The sequence below is a fragment of the Leptodactylus fuscus genome, chromosome 6, assembly GCF_031893055.1.
Source record: "Leptodactylus fuscus isolate aLepFus1 chromosome 6, aLepFus1.hap2, whole genome shotgun sequence".
NCBI classification, from domain to species: Eukaryota; Metazoa; Chordata; class Amphibia; order Anura; family Leptodactylidae; genus Leptodactylus; species Leptodactylus fuscus.
Genome location: NC_134270.1, coordinates 91323961 through 91336225, shown reverse-complemented (window position 1 = coordinate 91336225; position 12265 = coordinate 91323961). Strand labels below are relative to the sequence as shown.

The 12265-nt window shown below is 41.8% G+C and overlaps 1 protein-coding gene across 4 annotated transcripts in view; it reads left to right on the top strand.

Annotated features, from left to right (window-relative positions):
• Positions 1–12265, top strand: part of NCOA3 (nuclear receptor coactivator 3) — a 118282-nt gene that overhangs the window by 102910 nt on the left and 3107 nt on the right. For 3 of the 4 annotated variants that reach the window (XM_075276756.1, XM_075276757.1, XM_075276754.1), the window contains exons 15-21: positions 1487–1610; positions 2210–2381; positions 2467–2769; positions 3107–3211; positions 3570–3795; positions 3898–4063; positions 10908–11046. In XM_075276756.1, the coding sequence (XP_075132857.1) occupies positions 1487–1610; positions 2210–2381; positions 2467–2769; positions 3107–3211; positions 3570–3795; positions 3898–4063; positions 10908–11046 (1235 nt within the window). The remainder of the gene's footprint in view (positions 1–1486; positions 1611–2209; positions 2382–2466; positions 2770–3106; positions 3212–3569; positions 3796–3897; positions 4064–10907; positions 11047–12265) is intronic. The other variant, XM_075276755.1, reaches the window with a different exon arrangement.

The window sequence follows — 12265 nt, the reverse complement described above, 5'->3', positions numbered from 1 at the left end:
TGCCATCCTCTCCATCTCTGCCCCCAGTGTCATGCCATCCTCTCCATCTCTGCCCCCAGTGTTATGCCGTCCTCTCCATCTCTGTCCCCAGTGTCATGCCGTCCTCTCCTTCATCTGCCCCCAGTTTCACATTCCACGTCCACATTAAACTTACCTTCTCCTCCGCTCCCTCGCCGCTCTCTGCGCGCCTCTCTCGCTAACACATATGCGGCTGAAGAGAGGAGCTGACCTGTGTCAGCTCCTTGCTTCAGCCGCAAATGTGTTCAACTCAGATCTGCATCCTCTGGACACAGATCTGAGTTGAAATCGGGACATACCTCCCTCCAACCAGGACCGCGGGACATGTCACCCAAATCGTGACTGTCCCGCGGAAATCAGGACGGTTGGGAGGTATGCACTCAGCCCCCCCCCCCCCCCCGCCTCTCTCCCCCCACATAGCAGGGAGCTACGTCATGTGGCTCCCTCAGCAATGAGCAGGGGGCCAGGTGCTAGTGTCCATAATGAAGTGAATAAAGTAAGATAGTGGACAAACAAAGCAGTTTTGCTAAAGCAGTGTATTTAGGAAAAGTCTTAAATCCACATTAACAAGCAGTATAGATAGAATCATTGTTATGATACCACCCCTTTAAATTAGCCATCGCCCCCCTAAACCGCTTCAACGTCCCCCAATCTTCTCTGTGCCCTTTACTGCCCCCCTATAGGCCTCCAGCGCCCACAAGGGGGCGTTATCGCCCACTTTGAGAAAGACTGTTCTAAGTAGTGATTATACAGAGTAGGGGCTGCCGCTCCCTGTGTGATCTCTATGTGCATAGTAGATCCATCTATGCTATGATAGACACAGGGCGCTGCATGCAGCCCTTGCAGTGAATAGATCACTACTTAGACGATGAAGGACCTTGTAATGACGTCATCACAGGGACAAGCCAATCACAGAGCAGTAGTGACATCATCACAGGTCCTTTTTCAGGAGCAGGGAAGAGACAGTAAGAGCTGGTGAAACGAAAGCAGGAGGAGGGATTTACATAGAAGAACCACAGAGGTGGGCGTGAACAGAGGGGTGCATGGGAACGCCCACGGTGCATCCAAGGGCTCATTTACATATACGTTTAAAAGGTAATTCATTAAAACGGGGGATCTTTTAACAAACGATTAGCAGGGCTTGAATAGCCTTTATAAAGGCTATTAAGGCATATGTTTATCTAAATCCAGTGATAGAGCCACTTTAAGGGAGCTCCATACACTTAGCAGAAATCAGCTGATGCGTGGGTGCTAACGGACCCCTCCCCTTCACAAATCTGACTTGATGACCTATTGTAAGGGAGGGCCATTGATATTTACCGTAGGACCAACCTATTTAAGTACCCATGGAGCACAGATTTAGAATATTACCTTGTGCCTGAGAGCCTACCCAGATGTCTCATTTTATCCTTCAATTTGTGTATTCATTTTTTTGCTGTAATACTGAGATTTTTATATTGAATTCTAGGACCCAATGACCTGCCAATAGGAATGGGTTCCAACCCTTATGGACAGTCTCCTTCCAACCCTGTAGGATCCTGGCCAGACAGCATGATGTCAATGGAACAGGGTCCTAATGGACCTCAGAACAGGTGGGACCAGATCTTAATTTTTTTTTTTTGTTTACTTATACAGCTCTCCACCGTGTCCATGACTAAGGCAGCTGCTATTATTACACTTTTCATTTTACTCTTCTTAATACATGTTTTTCACCAATGATGGTGAATAACCTTGATGAAAATGTGACCACAAGTCAAAATGCAGACTTGTACTAACACCCCAAGGCCGAGGCCCACATTGCAACTTTCTTTGTTGCATATTTTGCTACAGTTTTTTGAGCCAAAGTCAAGAGTGGCTATAAAAGAAATAATAAATATATAGGAATTGCTTATACTTCTGCCTTCTGCTCAATCCATTCCTGACTTTATATCAAAAATCTGCAACAAAAACTTCCACAACATGGGGCCACAGCCTAAAAGTTTTGTGCCTGGCATCGAAAGTAGCTCTGCTGGATGACTATATTATGTAGACTCTAACAGAAAAAAAATATAAAGAGAGGGAGAAAAGTATATGAGATGAAAGAGGTAGATGTACACAGCAGTTTATAGCTTGCTTGTCTTGGGGTTTTTAAATCTTCCCTGTTTTTATATGGTGCACAGAACTAACACTGTTTGCACTCTCTATCCTGCAGGCAGCTTGGCCGCAGTTCCTTAGATGATCTTCTATGTCCTCCATCAACTGTAGATGGACATACAGATGAGATTGCTCTGCTAGACCAACTGCATACCCTCCTGAGTAACACAGACCCCAATGGACTGGAAGAAATAGATCGGGCCCTGGGGATCCCTGAACTTGTCAATCAGGTAGGTGTTGGGTATGTTAGGGGTGGGTGTCAATACAAAAACCTACAGCAGCTTATACACTGTTCTGCTGTCTGTAAATCTGCAGGGCCAGGCTCTAGAGCCTCAACCAGATGCTTTTCAGCCTCAAGACTCTCCAGTGCTAATCGATCAGAAGCCTCCTATGTACGGGCAGCCTTATCCAGGGCAAGGATCCACAATGCAAGCTGGAGGCTTCAATAACATGCAGGGGCAACATGCACCATTCAATTCCATGATGGGACAAATGGGGCAACAACAAGGCAATTTCTCCCTGCAAGGAATGCACCCAAGGGCTAATCTTATGAGACCTCGGACAAACATTCCAAAACAGTTGAGGATGCAGCTCCAGCAGAGGCTACAAGGGCAACAGGTAAGAATATCCCCTGCAGGCTGTTCATCTATAGGGTCAGACAGGTAATTTGCACACACTAATGGTGCTTTTCAAAAATTTGAGATATTTTTGCCTCTGCTAATAAAATATTCTGAAATTTTAGAAGATGGAGAACTACTGCAATGTTTCCATAATGCTTTCATCCTTTGAATCATCAGGAAAGGAATGGGGGAGGAGGTATCAGCATCTTCCAATAGAGGACATAGAGCTAGAGATTGAACCTGAGAAAATGTATCCTGCGTTTTAGTGTAGGGCAAGCTAATGACTCTGTGGGTTTTTTTTTTTTTTTTGTGTTTTTATTTATTTATGTTTTCAGTTTCTGAACCAAAGCCGACAAGCACTGGAGATGAAGGTGGAGAGTATTAACACTGGCGCAGCCGGGGTCATGAGGCCAGTAATGCAGACACCAGTAGCATCACAGGTGAGAACATGGTCATTTTTAAATAAAACATGTAATCCTATCTGCTCATCACATTCTACAGTTACCAGATACCATTTAAATGAAATAAGTGAGCCATTATTGTGCCTTATGCACACAAGTGTAACATGGCAGCAGAACTCTGAATTAAATTTTTACAATATATTGCAGACTGTGATTTGTGAAGTGCCATAAAATATAATAAAGCTCTTCTCCATTAGTGTAACAATGACTATATTGCTTCACCAGATTGGTCACAGATTACTTTATTCGTTATGATCTAATATGACAGGAGTTGCATATATGCACAATGACTTTTAGGTGACTGTCCTTCATTTTATGTTTTCACTTTGTTTTGTAGCAGGGATTTCTGAACGCTCAGATGGTCGCCCAGCGAAACCGGGAACTGATCAGTCACCAACTCCGTCAGCAGCGAATGGCTATGATTATCCAGCAGCAGCAAGGACAGTCCCAAGGGTTTAGTCCTCCACCCAATGTCACCGCTACAGCTGGTATGGAAAATGCACTGGGGGCCCCTCCCATGCCTCAAGCCCCTCCTCAGCAGTTCCCTTACCCACCAAATTATGGTAAGTTAGAAAAAGAGATATATGTTGATGTGTAAATTTCATAACTTAGACCTGAACTCTACAATGAGGTATAATATGCATTATGCTGTTCTGTCATTAAAGGAATGAATCAGCAGGCTGATCCCACTTTTGGAAGAGTTTCTAGCCCTCCAAACCCCATGATGGCATCTAGAATGACTCCTTCCCAGAATCCCCACTCACAAAGCACACAATTGTACCAGTCACCAGACATGAAGGGTTGGCCATCAGGAAACATAGCAAGGCCCAGGTAGGTTCTGGATATGCATATCTTTTTACCCTGACAATTATAATGAAGAAAACACATTGAGACATATTTATGAAGACTGAAATATTGAACGTGAGTCTTCATAAGCTGCTGCCAGCATCAGAGCCATCTCTTTGTAATGCAGTGGCTCCTTCACCCGCCTATGCACGAATACAGAAATCTACGCCAGCATTTAAAAAGATATCTGGCATGAAGTAAATAATAAATATGCCTCACTGAGTCTGTAAGCTTCTTAACATTTTGCACAAGTGCACACACCTTAAAACCACTATACCATATCAGTGTAATTTATATAACTTGTACTTACCCAGGGTTATGTTAAGTCTTCTATTTAGACAAAAAAAAAAAATTGTAAAGTAACACTGGCGCATTCTCTCTGTTACAAATTGTCCCAGAATTCTATGTAGTAAATCTCCTGACTCCTATTTTTCTGAGAGAAGGCATCTAAAACCTTCAGTCACTGCCAAAAAAAACCTGCTCAAAAAAAGTTCTGAAGAATTCTGATGAAACTGTATATGTATGTATGTAGTGTTATATGTAAGACATTACAATATTGGAACAAAAGGATAAGTGTAAATACAGTTGAGCATAGAGGTTTTATATGGTATACTACGGCAACATTTGCCTACAGATGTTGCAGCTGGGCCTGTATATCCTGCACACTCATAGCTTGCTTAAGCTGTTGTCCCCAGCTGGTCCCATAAATGCTTTCAGTTACTTAGGCTAGGTTCACATCTGCGCCACGCTTTGTCATTCAGGTCTGCTGGGGGACCCGGACGACAAAGCTGGACCACTAGAACAGCAGTTACATGCAATCACCTTTGACTAAAATGGGGGGGGGGGGGGGGGGGGGGCGGGTCTGCTGTTTACATACTGAAAGTGATGGAGAGAAAAGTCATCAGGACTTTCCTCTCCAATTTTTGGAGATTCCAGCGCAAGATGTGACCATATCCCTACTGTTTGTAGGCAGTCATTACCCTCCTTTAAAAATATCAGTGGAAGCCCTGCAATGAAAGGCAGCAAATATGACCACAGGATGTGCTATAAATAAGTGGATTCCGAAAACATCATATCTACAACCTCTCCTCTGTCCAGGTTTCTACTTGCCTCTTAAAGGGTACATGAGTTTTCATGAAAAGTTGAAATATGTGCAGGATTTTGCTGGGCAGTCTGTTCTATGACAGTATAAACTTTCATAAACTGGTCTCCCACCGGTTTTTCCACTGCTAATGTTCCCATTTTAGGTGAAGCACATTTTGCATTTTACTTTAAGGCTGTGGGCATATACAATAAGGAGCAGTTTTCTCCCTCCCCTTTCAATTATAATTAGTGTGTTTGTTTGTTTTTTTTTCTTGTACAGTTACTCCCAGCAGAATTGCATGTAAATAAACCAAATAGCTGAGAAAAGGCCAAATGACCATCAAATGGAATATCCAGGAATGCTTAACTGCAACTACAGGGCAAATGCATGAAGTTGTTTGCAATTTCTGAGTAGTATACCACACAAGTAGCCACAAGAACATAGACTTTTTTTTCTTACATTTATGAGCTGAGAGATGTGCAGAATATTCAGTCTTTGCAGTTTTCAGTCCCTCCCATCTGCTTTCACTGTGTGAAGAGGAATTACATCCCAAGAAGCAAGACATACAGTGAAATGTAATGCATTCTAATTAAAAAAAAAAAAAAAAGTACATCCTGCTGCTGCTGCAACAGGGAGTTGGCTTTAACTGTAGCCAGAGTTCCTCTAGAGAAGGCAGGGACGATTTATTACTGTCCCTTCCTGCCGGAACAGCCATGGGTGCCATGATGCGCCTCCTCTCTAACCCCAACGGTCACGTGATCCACCAGGTTCAGAGTCTGTTAGAGCTGCTGAGTCCTGGGTGATTAACCCCCCAACCCGCATTCCCAACAAAAAACTGATCAGATGTCCCCAAAGGTCGATTAGGGCTAGAACCTTTAATAAAGTCATAAACACCTTACAAAATAAAAATTACCGTAACTGATTGGAAAACCTTTTTTTTTTTTTATTTATTTATTTTTTTTTTAGTAGCACTTTGGTATTAAAGGGGGGAAAAAAAGTTAGAAACAGACACTTTTTAGCCTTTCTGTTTTGTTTATATTTTCCCGGAGAGAGATATATATATATATATATATATATATATATATTAAGGCACATGCAGAAATGAAAACCTAAAAATTAAGTCCTATTTGTTACCGAAAAAAGACACAAAAATTATTTGAACTGGCCTGCTACAGAAGTGGTTAAAAATAGGAAATTCTGTGAAATTGGAAAAATTATCAATTTTCAAAATGTGAAATGCTCTGATTTTCAGAGTCATACTACGCAGAATTGTTAAATTTATACTATCAACCATATCTTTTCTTTGTATTGGCATCCTCTATTAATAATATCTTCATAATCTGTTACTTGATTTTTGAAAAGTTCTACATCCTGCTCTAATCTTTTGCCTGTAAATACAATGCAGCTTGCAAGGTTTGAAGAAGAGAGAGAGAAAAAAAAGTTTGCTTTGTATCTTAAAGTGGTTGTCCAGGATGAATGAAGAATCCCTAAACTAAACCCCCTCCCCTGTCTAACGATTAATTTACTTCAATTTATAAAAAAAACTATAATTACCCATATCCCTGGAGCAGTCATGTTCTGAAAAGGAACGTTGCCATTACTCTCCACCGTCCCATCCCCATCAATACTTACCAAGCCTTCCTGTGTCCGGGAATGGCTCCTCCCCTCCTCCTCGCTGCTAGTAGTGGGTGGAATAGGTTAGCTACAGAGATGGGGGGGTAGGAGGGGCTAGTAATGGCTGGGATCGTTAGGCTAGAGAGACGGGGAGGGTGGGAAGGGCTAGTAATGGACGGGATTGCTAGGGAGATGAGAGGTTGGGAGTGGCTAGTAATGGACGGGATAGTTAAGCTAGGCTGTGTGAGAGGAAACTAGTGTAGAAGCTACACCATGTATACAAATGCAGAGGATGTTAGCAGCAACCAGAGACACCCAGAAATCACTCTAAACACTGCTAAAGGTATATGGGTGTACTTATTAACCCATTACTAGCACTAACAGACCTTTCTTTAAACAAAAAAAAAAACAAAAAAAGACAAGATTTTCTGCCTGGAATATCCTTTTAACATTTTAATTTTGTTTTCTTCTCTCCATACAACATCAATAATATCTTGACGTTTATTCTATGAGTTGGTCCATTTACAGTGTTATCTAATTAATTGATATATTTTTTAATGCATTAATTTTGCAGAAATAAAAAAAACATTTTTTGCATCGCCATCTTCTGGGAGGTATAACATTTTTATTTTTTTTATTGACTGAGCTGGTTGTGGGCTTATTTTTTGAAGACCAGGTGAGCTTTTTCTTGGTACCATTAGGCTATGACTCGGAATACTTTCTTCCATACATTGTGAAAAATAAGGTGGTGGAAAAAAAATTGTCACATCTGGTGTAAGGGAAAAGGGTCACTTTGTGGGTGATACTATTTATTTAGTTTTTAACATCTGCTGAGCACTGGTTCTAAAGGTAGATGGATACGTGGGGATATGTGTTTTTTTTAATATCATTATGTACTTCCATTCAATATGATGATCCCCATTTTGTACAGTAAACTATTACCATGTAATATAAACTGTGTATAACATTCAACTGAATCATGTGATATGCATCTGATATTATTCCACTGACACCCATCAAAGCCATCCAAATCCACCTCACACAGTGCTCTTGACTTGGGAACATTATAAATGATTATAAATGAGCAATTCTTAACAAGACCAGAAATGTTCATAAAGACGTCAATCTCAACCTATCAATTTAAACTGGGGGTGCATAGGACTTCTTCCTTTGCAGGACCTCGTGTACGTTTTAGTTATACCATTTTTTGGAATTGCTATTGCTTTGATCACCTTTTATTCAAATTTTTATCAGAGGCAAAACCGTGAAAAAAAATAGCGGTTTGGTACTTTTGATTTTTGATTTTTTTTTTTCCCCCGCTGCTGCTTTTACTGTAGGGGGAAAATATTTTTCTAGATTCATAGAGCAGCCATTTTTGGACACAGGGATACCTAATGTGTATTTGTTTCACTGTAATTAAGTACTTTTATTTGAGTTCTAGGTAAACGGGACTGATTTGAACTTTTAATACTTTTTTTTTTTTTTTTTACAAAAAAAAAATATTTTCTTTCTCGCATTTGTAAGATCCCCTAGGGGTCTTGAACCCCAGGGGGTCTGATCTCTAACACAGTGCCTTGCTAATGTATTGCAAAAATCTGGCTGTTCTATTGCAGGCATCGGAAGTTGTTACTGTTAGCTTACCACCCTTTTTCAAAACTATCAGTCGGAGCGGAGTACCAGTGCGAGGTTTTAACCCCTTGGGGTTTTACAGCGGCATCTAAGCAGTTCCACTATGTTGTTGCTCTCTGCAGTGAGATCAGGGGGGATCAGATATCTATAATCTGTAGCCTGGGGTCTGGCCAGTGACCCCAGGCTACCTGGAGCCCCCTGTTACCTGGTTGATCCTGCCAGGACCTCAGGAAATCAGCCTGTGCTTCTGCTAACTTGGCTGACTTCCACTATAGACTGCAAGAGAAACAACAAGCCCTTATATGGCCACGTCACCAGAAAAATAAAGAAAATATAGCTTGTACAATGTGAAGACAAAACCCCCCAAAATTGCCAAATCATTAGAACACAACTGGCTGCAGCAGGAAGAGGTTTTCCCTTGCTTTTGGCCCTGTCTTTAGGTGTAAAACCCTTAATGATAACAACCAAGTCTTGTGAGGGATCTAGCCATGTCTGTCACACCAACTCCATTAAAGGGGCTCTATCAGCAAAATCTTGCAGATAGAGCCCCACATATGCGTGCATAGCCTTTAAAAAGGCTATTCAGGCACCGTAAATGTTAAATTAAACTACCCCCCCCGTTTTAAAATAATAACTTAAAAAAGAATGTTATCTACTTATGGAACGTGCACCCTGGGCGGGCATTCAGGGTGCGCCGTCTTCTTCTTCCCCGCCTCTTCTTCCTCTGACGTGTTTGGGTCCCGTCCTCCTCCGGCGCTTGCTCGCGGACACTGATAAAAAAAAAAAAAAATAGCCCGGGCGCATGCGCAGTAGCACGCGGCCGCTACTACGGCTACTGCGCATGCGCCCGGGCTATTTTTTATTATCAGTGTCTGCGAGCAAGCGCCGGAGGAGGACGGGACCCGAAGACGTCAGAGGAAGAAGAGGCGGGGAAGAAGAAGACGGCGCACCCTGAATGCCTGCCCAGGGTGCATGTTCCGTAAGTAGATAACATTCTTTTTTAAGTTATTATTTTAAAACGGGGGGGTAGTTTAATTTAACATTTACGGTGCCTGAATAGCCTTTTTAAAGGCTATTCACGCATATGTGGGGCTCTATCTGCAGGATTTTGCTGATAGAGCCCCTTTAATGTTTTTCCTCCACATCAAGTGCCTCAAGGTCTCCCATTTTGCATGACACTTGTGAATATACATTTTAAATTGCCATCTGCGTTTACGTATTCATAGTCACTGCTGTAATTCTCCTATGAAAATCTGTGTTCCCACCCTCCACTACAGTCTGTCCACTCCCTAGCCTATCTATTTAAAACTGGAGTCAAAATTCTGCAGTTTCCCATCTCAAGATACTAGTCTGTAGAATCTTGTATCTTTTTTTTCATAGCCACTTGGTTCATCATCAGTATCCTGAAAGTTTTATCTTTGGCAGTGTAAGGCTAAGGCCCTACATTACGAAACCACACCTTTTTATTGTTACAGATTTTGTTCCTATTCTTTGAGCCAAAGCCAGGAGTGCCTACAAAAGGAATGAGAAATATCTAGGAAGCTCTTATTCCTTCCTTCTGCTCAACCTACTACTGGCTTTAGCTTGCACAGGGGCAATGAGGCAGATTTTGGCAGCAGATTTCGCTCCAAAATCTGCCTCCATACAATGGTGGTCTATGGAGACTGCTAGCTTCTTTTTTTTTTTTTTTTTTTTTCTTTTCTTTCTGCTAGCAGAAAAAAAAAATTACATGACCTTTCTTCAGGCAAATTCCGCCTGAGGAAAGCAATAGAAGTGAATGAGAGGTGAAAAACGCCTAGCGTTTTTTTGCAAAAAAAACCCTATCTTTTTTTTTGCAAAAAACAGCGACTGAAATCGCCTAGCGGGTTTTTTTTTACAGTCCATTAACTTTAGGGGAGGTGAAAACCACCTGGAGTTTTCTGAAGCAGTTTTTACCAAAAAAGCTCCAAAAAAACCGACTCAACATCAAAAAAACGCTTCCTAATTAGGAAGCGTTTTTTTCAGGACCAAAATAAGCCAGGCGGGAACGCTAAGGTTCAATGCACACAGAGTTTTTTGACAAGGAATTTGACGCTGGATCCGCCTCAAAATCGGCCTCCACAAAAAGTCTCATCATAAAGTTCTATGTATTCCGCTAGCTTTTTTTTTTTTTTTTCCACTAGTGTAAAAAAAAAAAAAAAAAAAAAAAAAGGCAACATAAACCTTTCTTTAGGTGGTTCCATCTGAAAAAAACAATGGGAGGTGGAAAAACCACCAGCAGTTTTTGACGCTGTTTTTGCAGAAACTGCTAGTGGTTTTTTCAAGGTCCATACACTGTGCTGGAGGAAAAAAACATTTCCTAATTCCTGAAGCGGATTTTTTTCCTCTCCAAAATGCTTGCCAAAAAACTTAAAACAATTCTGTTTGTGTGGAATTGTTGATGTTTCTGTATTGGCACATAAAGGGTATGGGTGGTTGTTTTTTTGTTTTTGTCTTTTAAATCTGATGTTTACTTTGTTGCAGCTCATTCTCCCAGCAGTACGGGCACCAGACCAACCCAGGAACATACAACATGATGCACATGAACAGTAACGGAAGTCACATGGGTCAGATGCAGATGAACACCCTACCGATGTCTGGCATGCCGATGGGACCCGATCAGGTAATTTTTAGTTCTCTTGATATCTTCCCTGGATTTCATATAATGTGGCTACAGAAAAATGAGTACCCATGAGAAGTGAAGCACATAAAGGCCCCTAACTTGAGTCTAATATGACTCAATTCACCCAGATTAGTATATTATTTTGTCAGAATTCCATATCCTGTCTAGATACATATAATATGCTACTTGGATCCTTTTGCATTCTGTTCACTGTAGGACTAGTCCGTGATCTCCCTCAGGCTGCTTTCACACGGAATAACGCTCCACTCATTCTGACACGTAAACACGTGTCAGTGAGCACAGTCAAACAGACTCCCATTGATTCCAAGAAGATAATCCTTTAATAGTCCCACAGTGTGTAAATTTCAGTATGTTACAGCAGCATAGTAATACAGATACAGGATAATACACAGTAATATATTACAGACGTAGACACACGTATACTGAGAAGAGTAAATATACTAGGAGTCTGTAGCAGTTGAGGAAGAGAAGAAAGAAGGAAGACTTCATAATCATACTCATTTAGTTCTCTGTGCAGGGTGATCTTTGCTTGGTCTGATATAGATTATACATATTTTATTATTACTTATACATATATTATTAGACTGATCGCGGTTGGAAGGAAGGACCTGCAATAGTGCTCCTTATCACACTCTGGGTGAAGCAGACGGTCACTTACAGTGCTGCCAAGTGCCATCAAGGTCCCATACATGGGGTGGGATTTGTTCTCCCGCATGGAGCTCACCACCTGTACTGGGTCCAGGGGGCTCTCCAGGACAGAGCTGGCCCTTCTGATCAGCCTGTCAAGTCTATTTCTGTCCCTGGTTGATATACTGTTCCCCCAACAGGCCACTCCGAAAAAGATGGCTGAAGCAACCACAGAGTTGAAAAAGGCCCTAATAAGTGGACTCTGAAGGCCCTCAGCCTCTTGAGCAGGTAGAGTCTGCTGTGGCCCTTTCTGTGCAGCGCCTCCAGGTGATCAGCCCAGTCTAGTTTATTGAGGAGCACGCCCAGATACTTATAGGTCCTGACTATCTCAATGCATGTCCCTTGGATCTCCCCAGGAGTCGTAGCACTTCTCAGTTTACTAAAGTCCACCACCATCTCCTTGGTCTTCCCAGCATTAATCCTGAGTTGGTTCTGCTGGCACAATTCAACAAAATTCCGGTTTAAGTCTCTGTATTCCCCATCGTCACCATCAGTGATAAGGCCTACTATA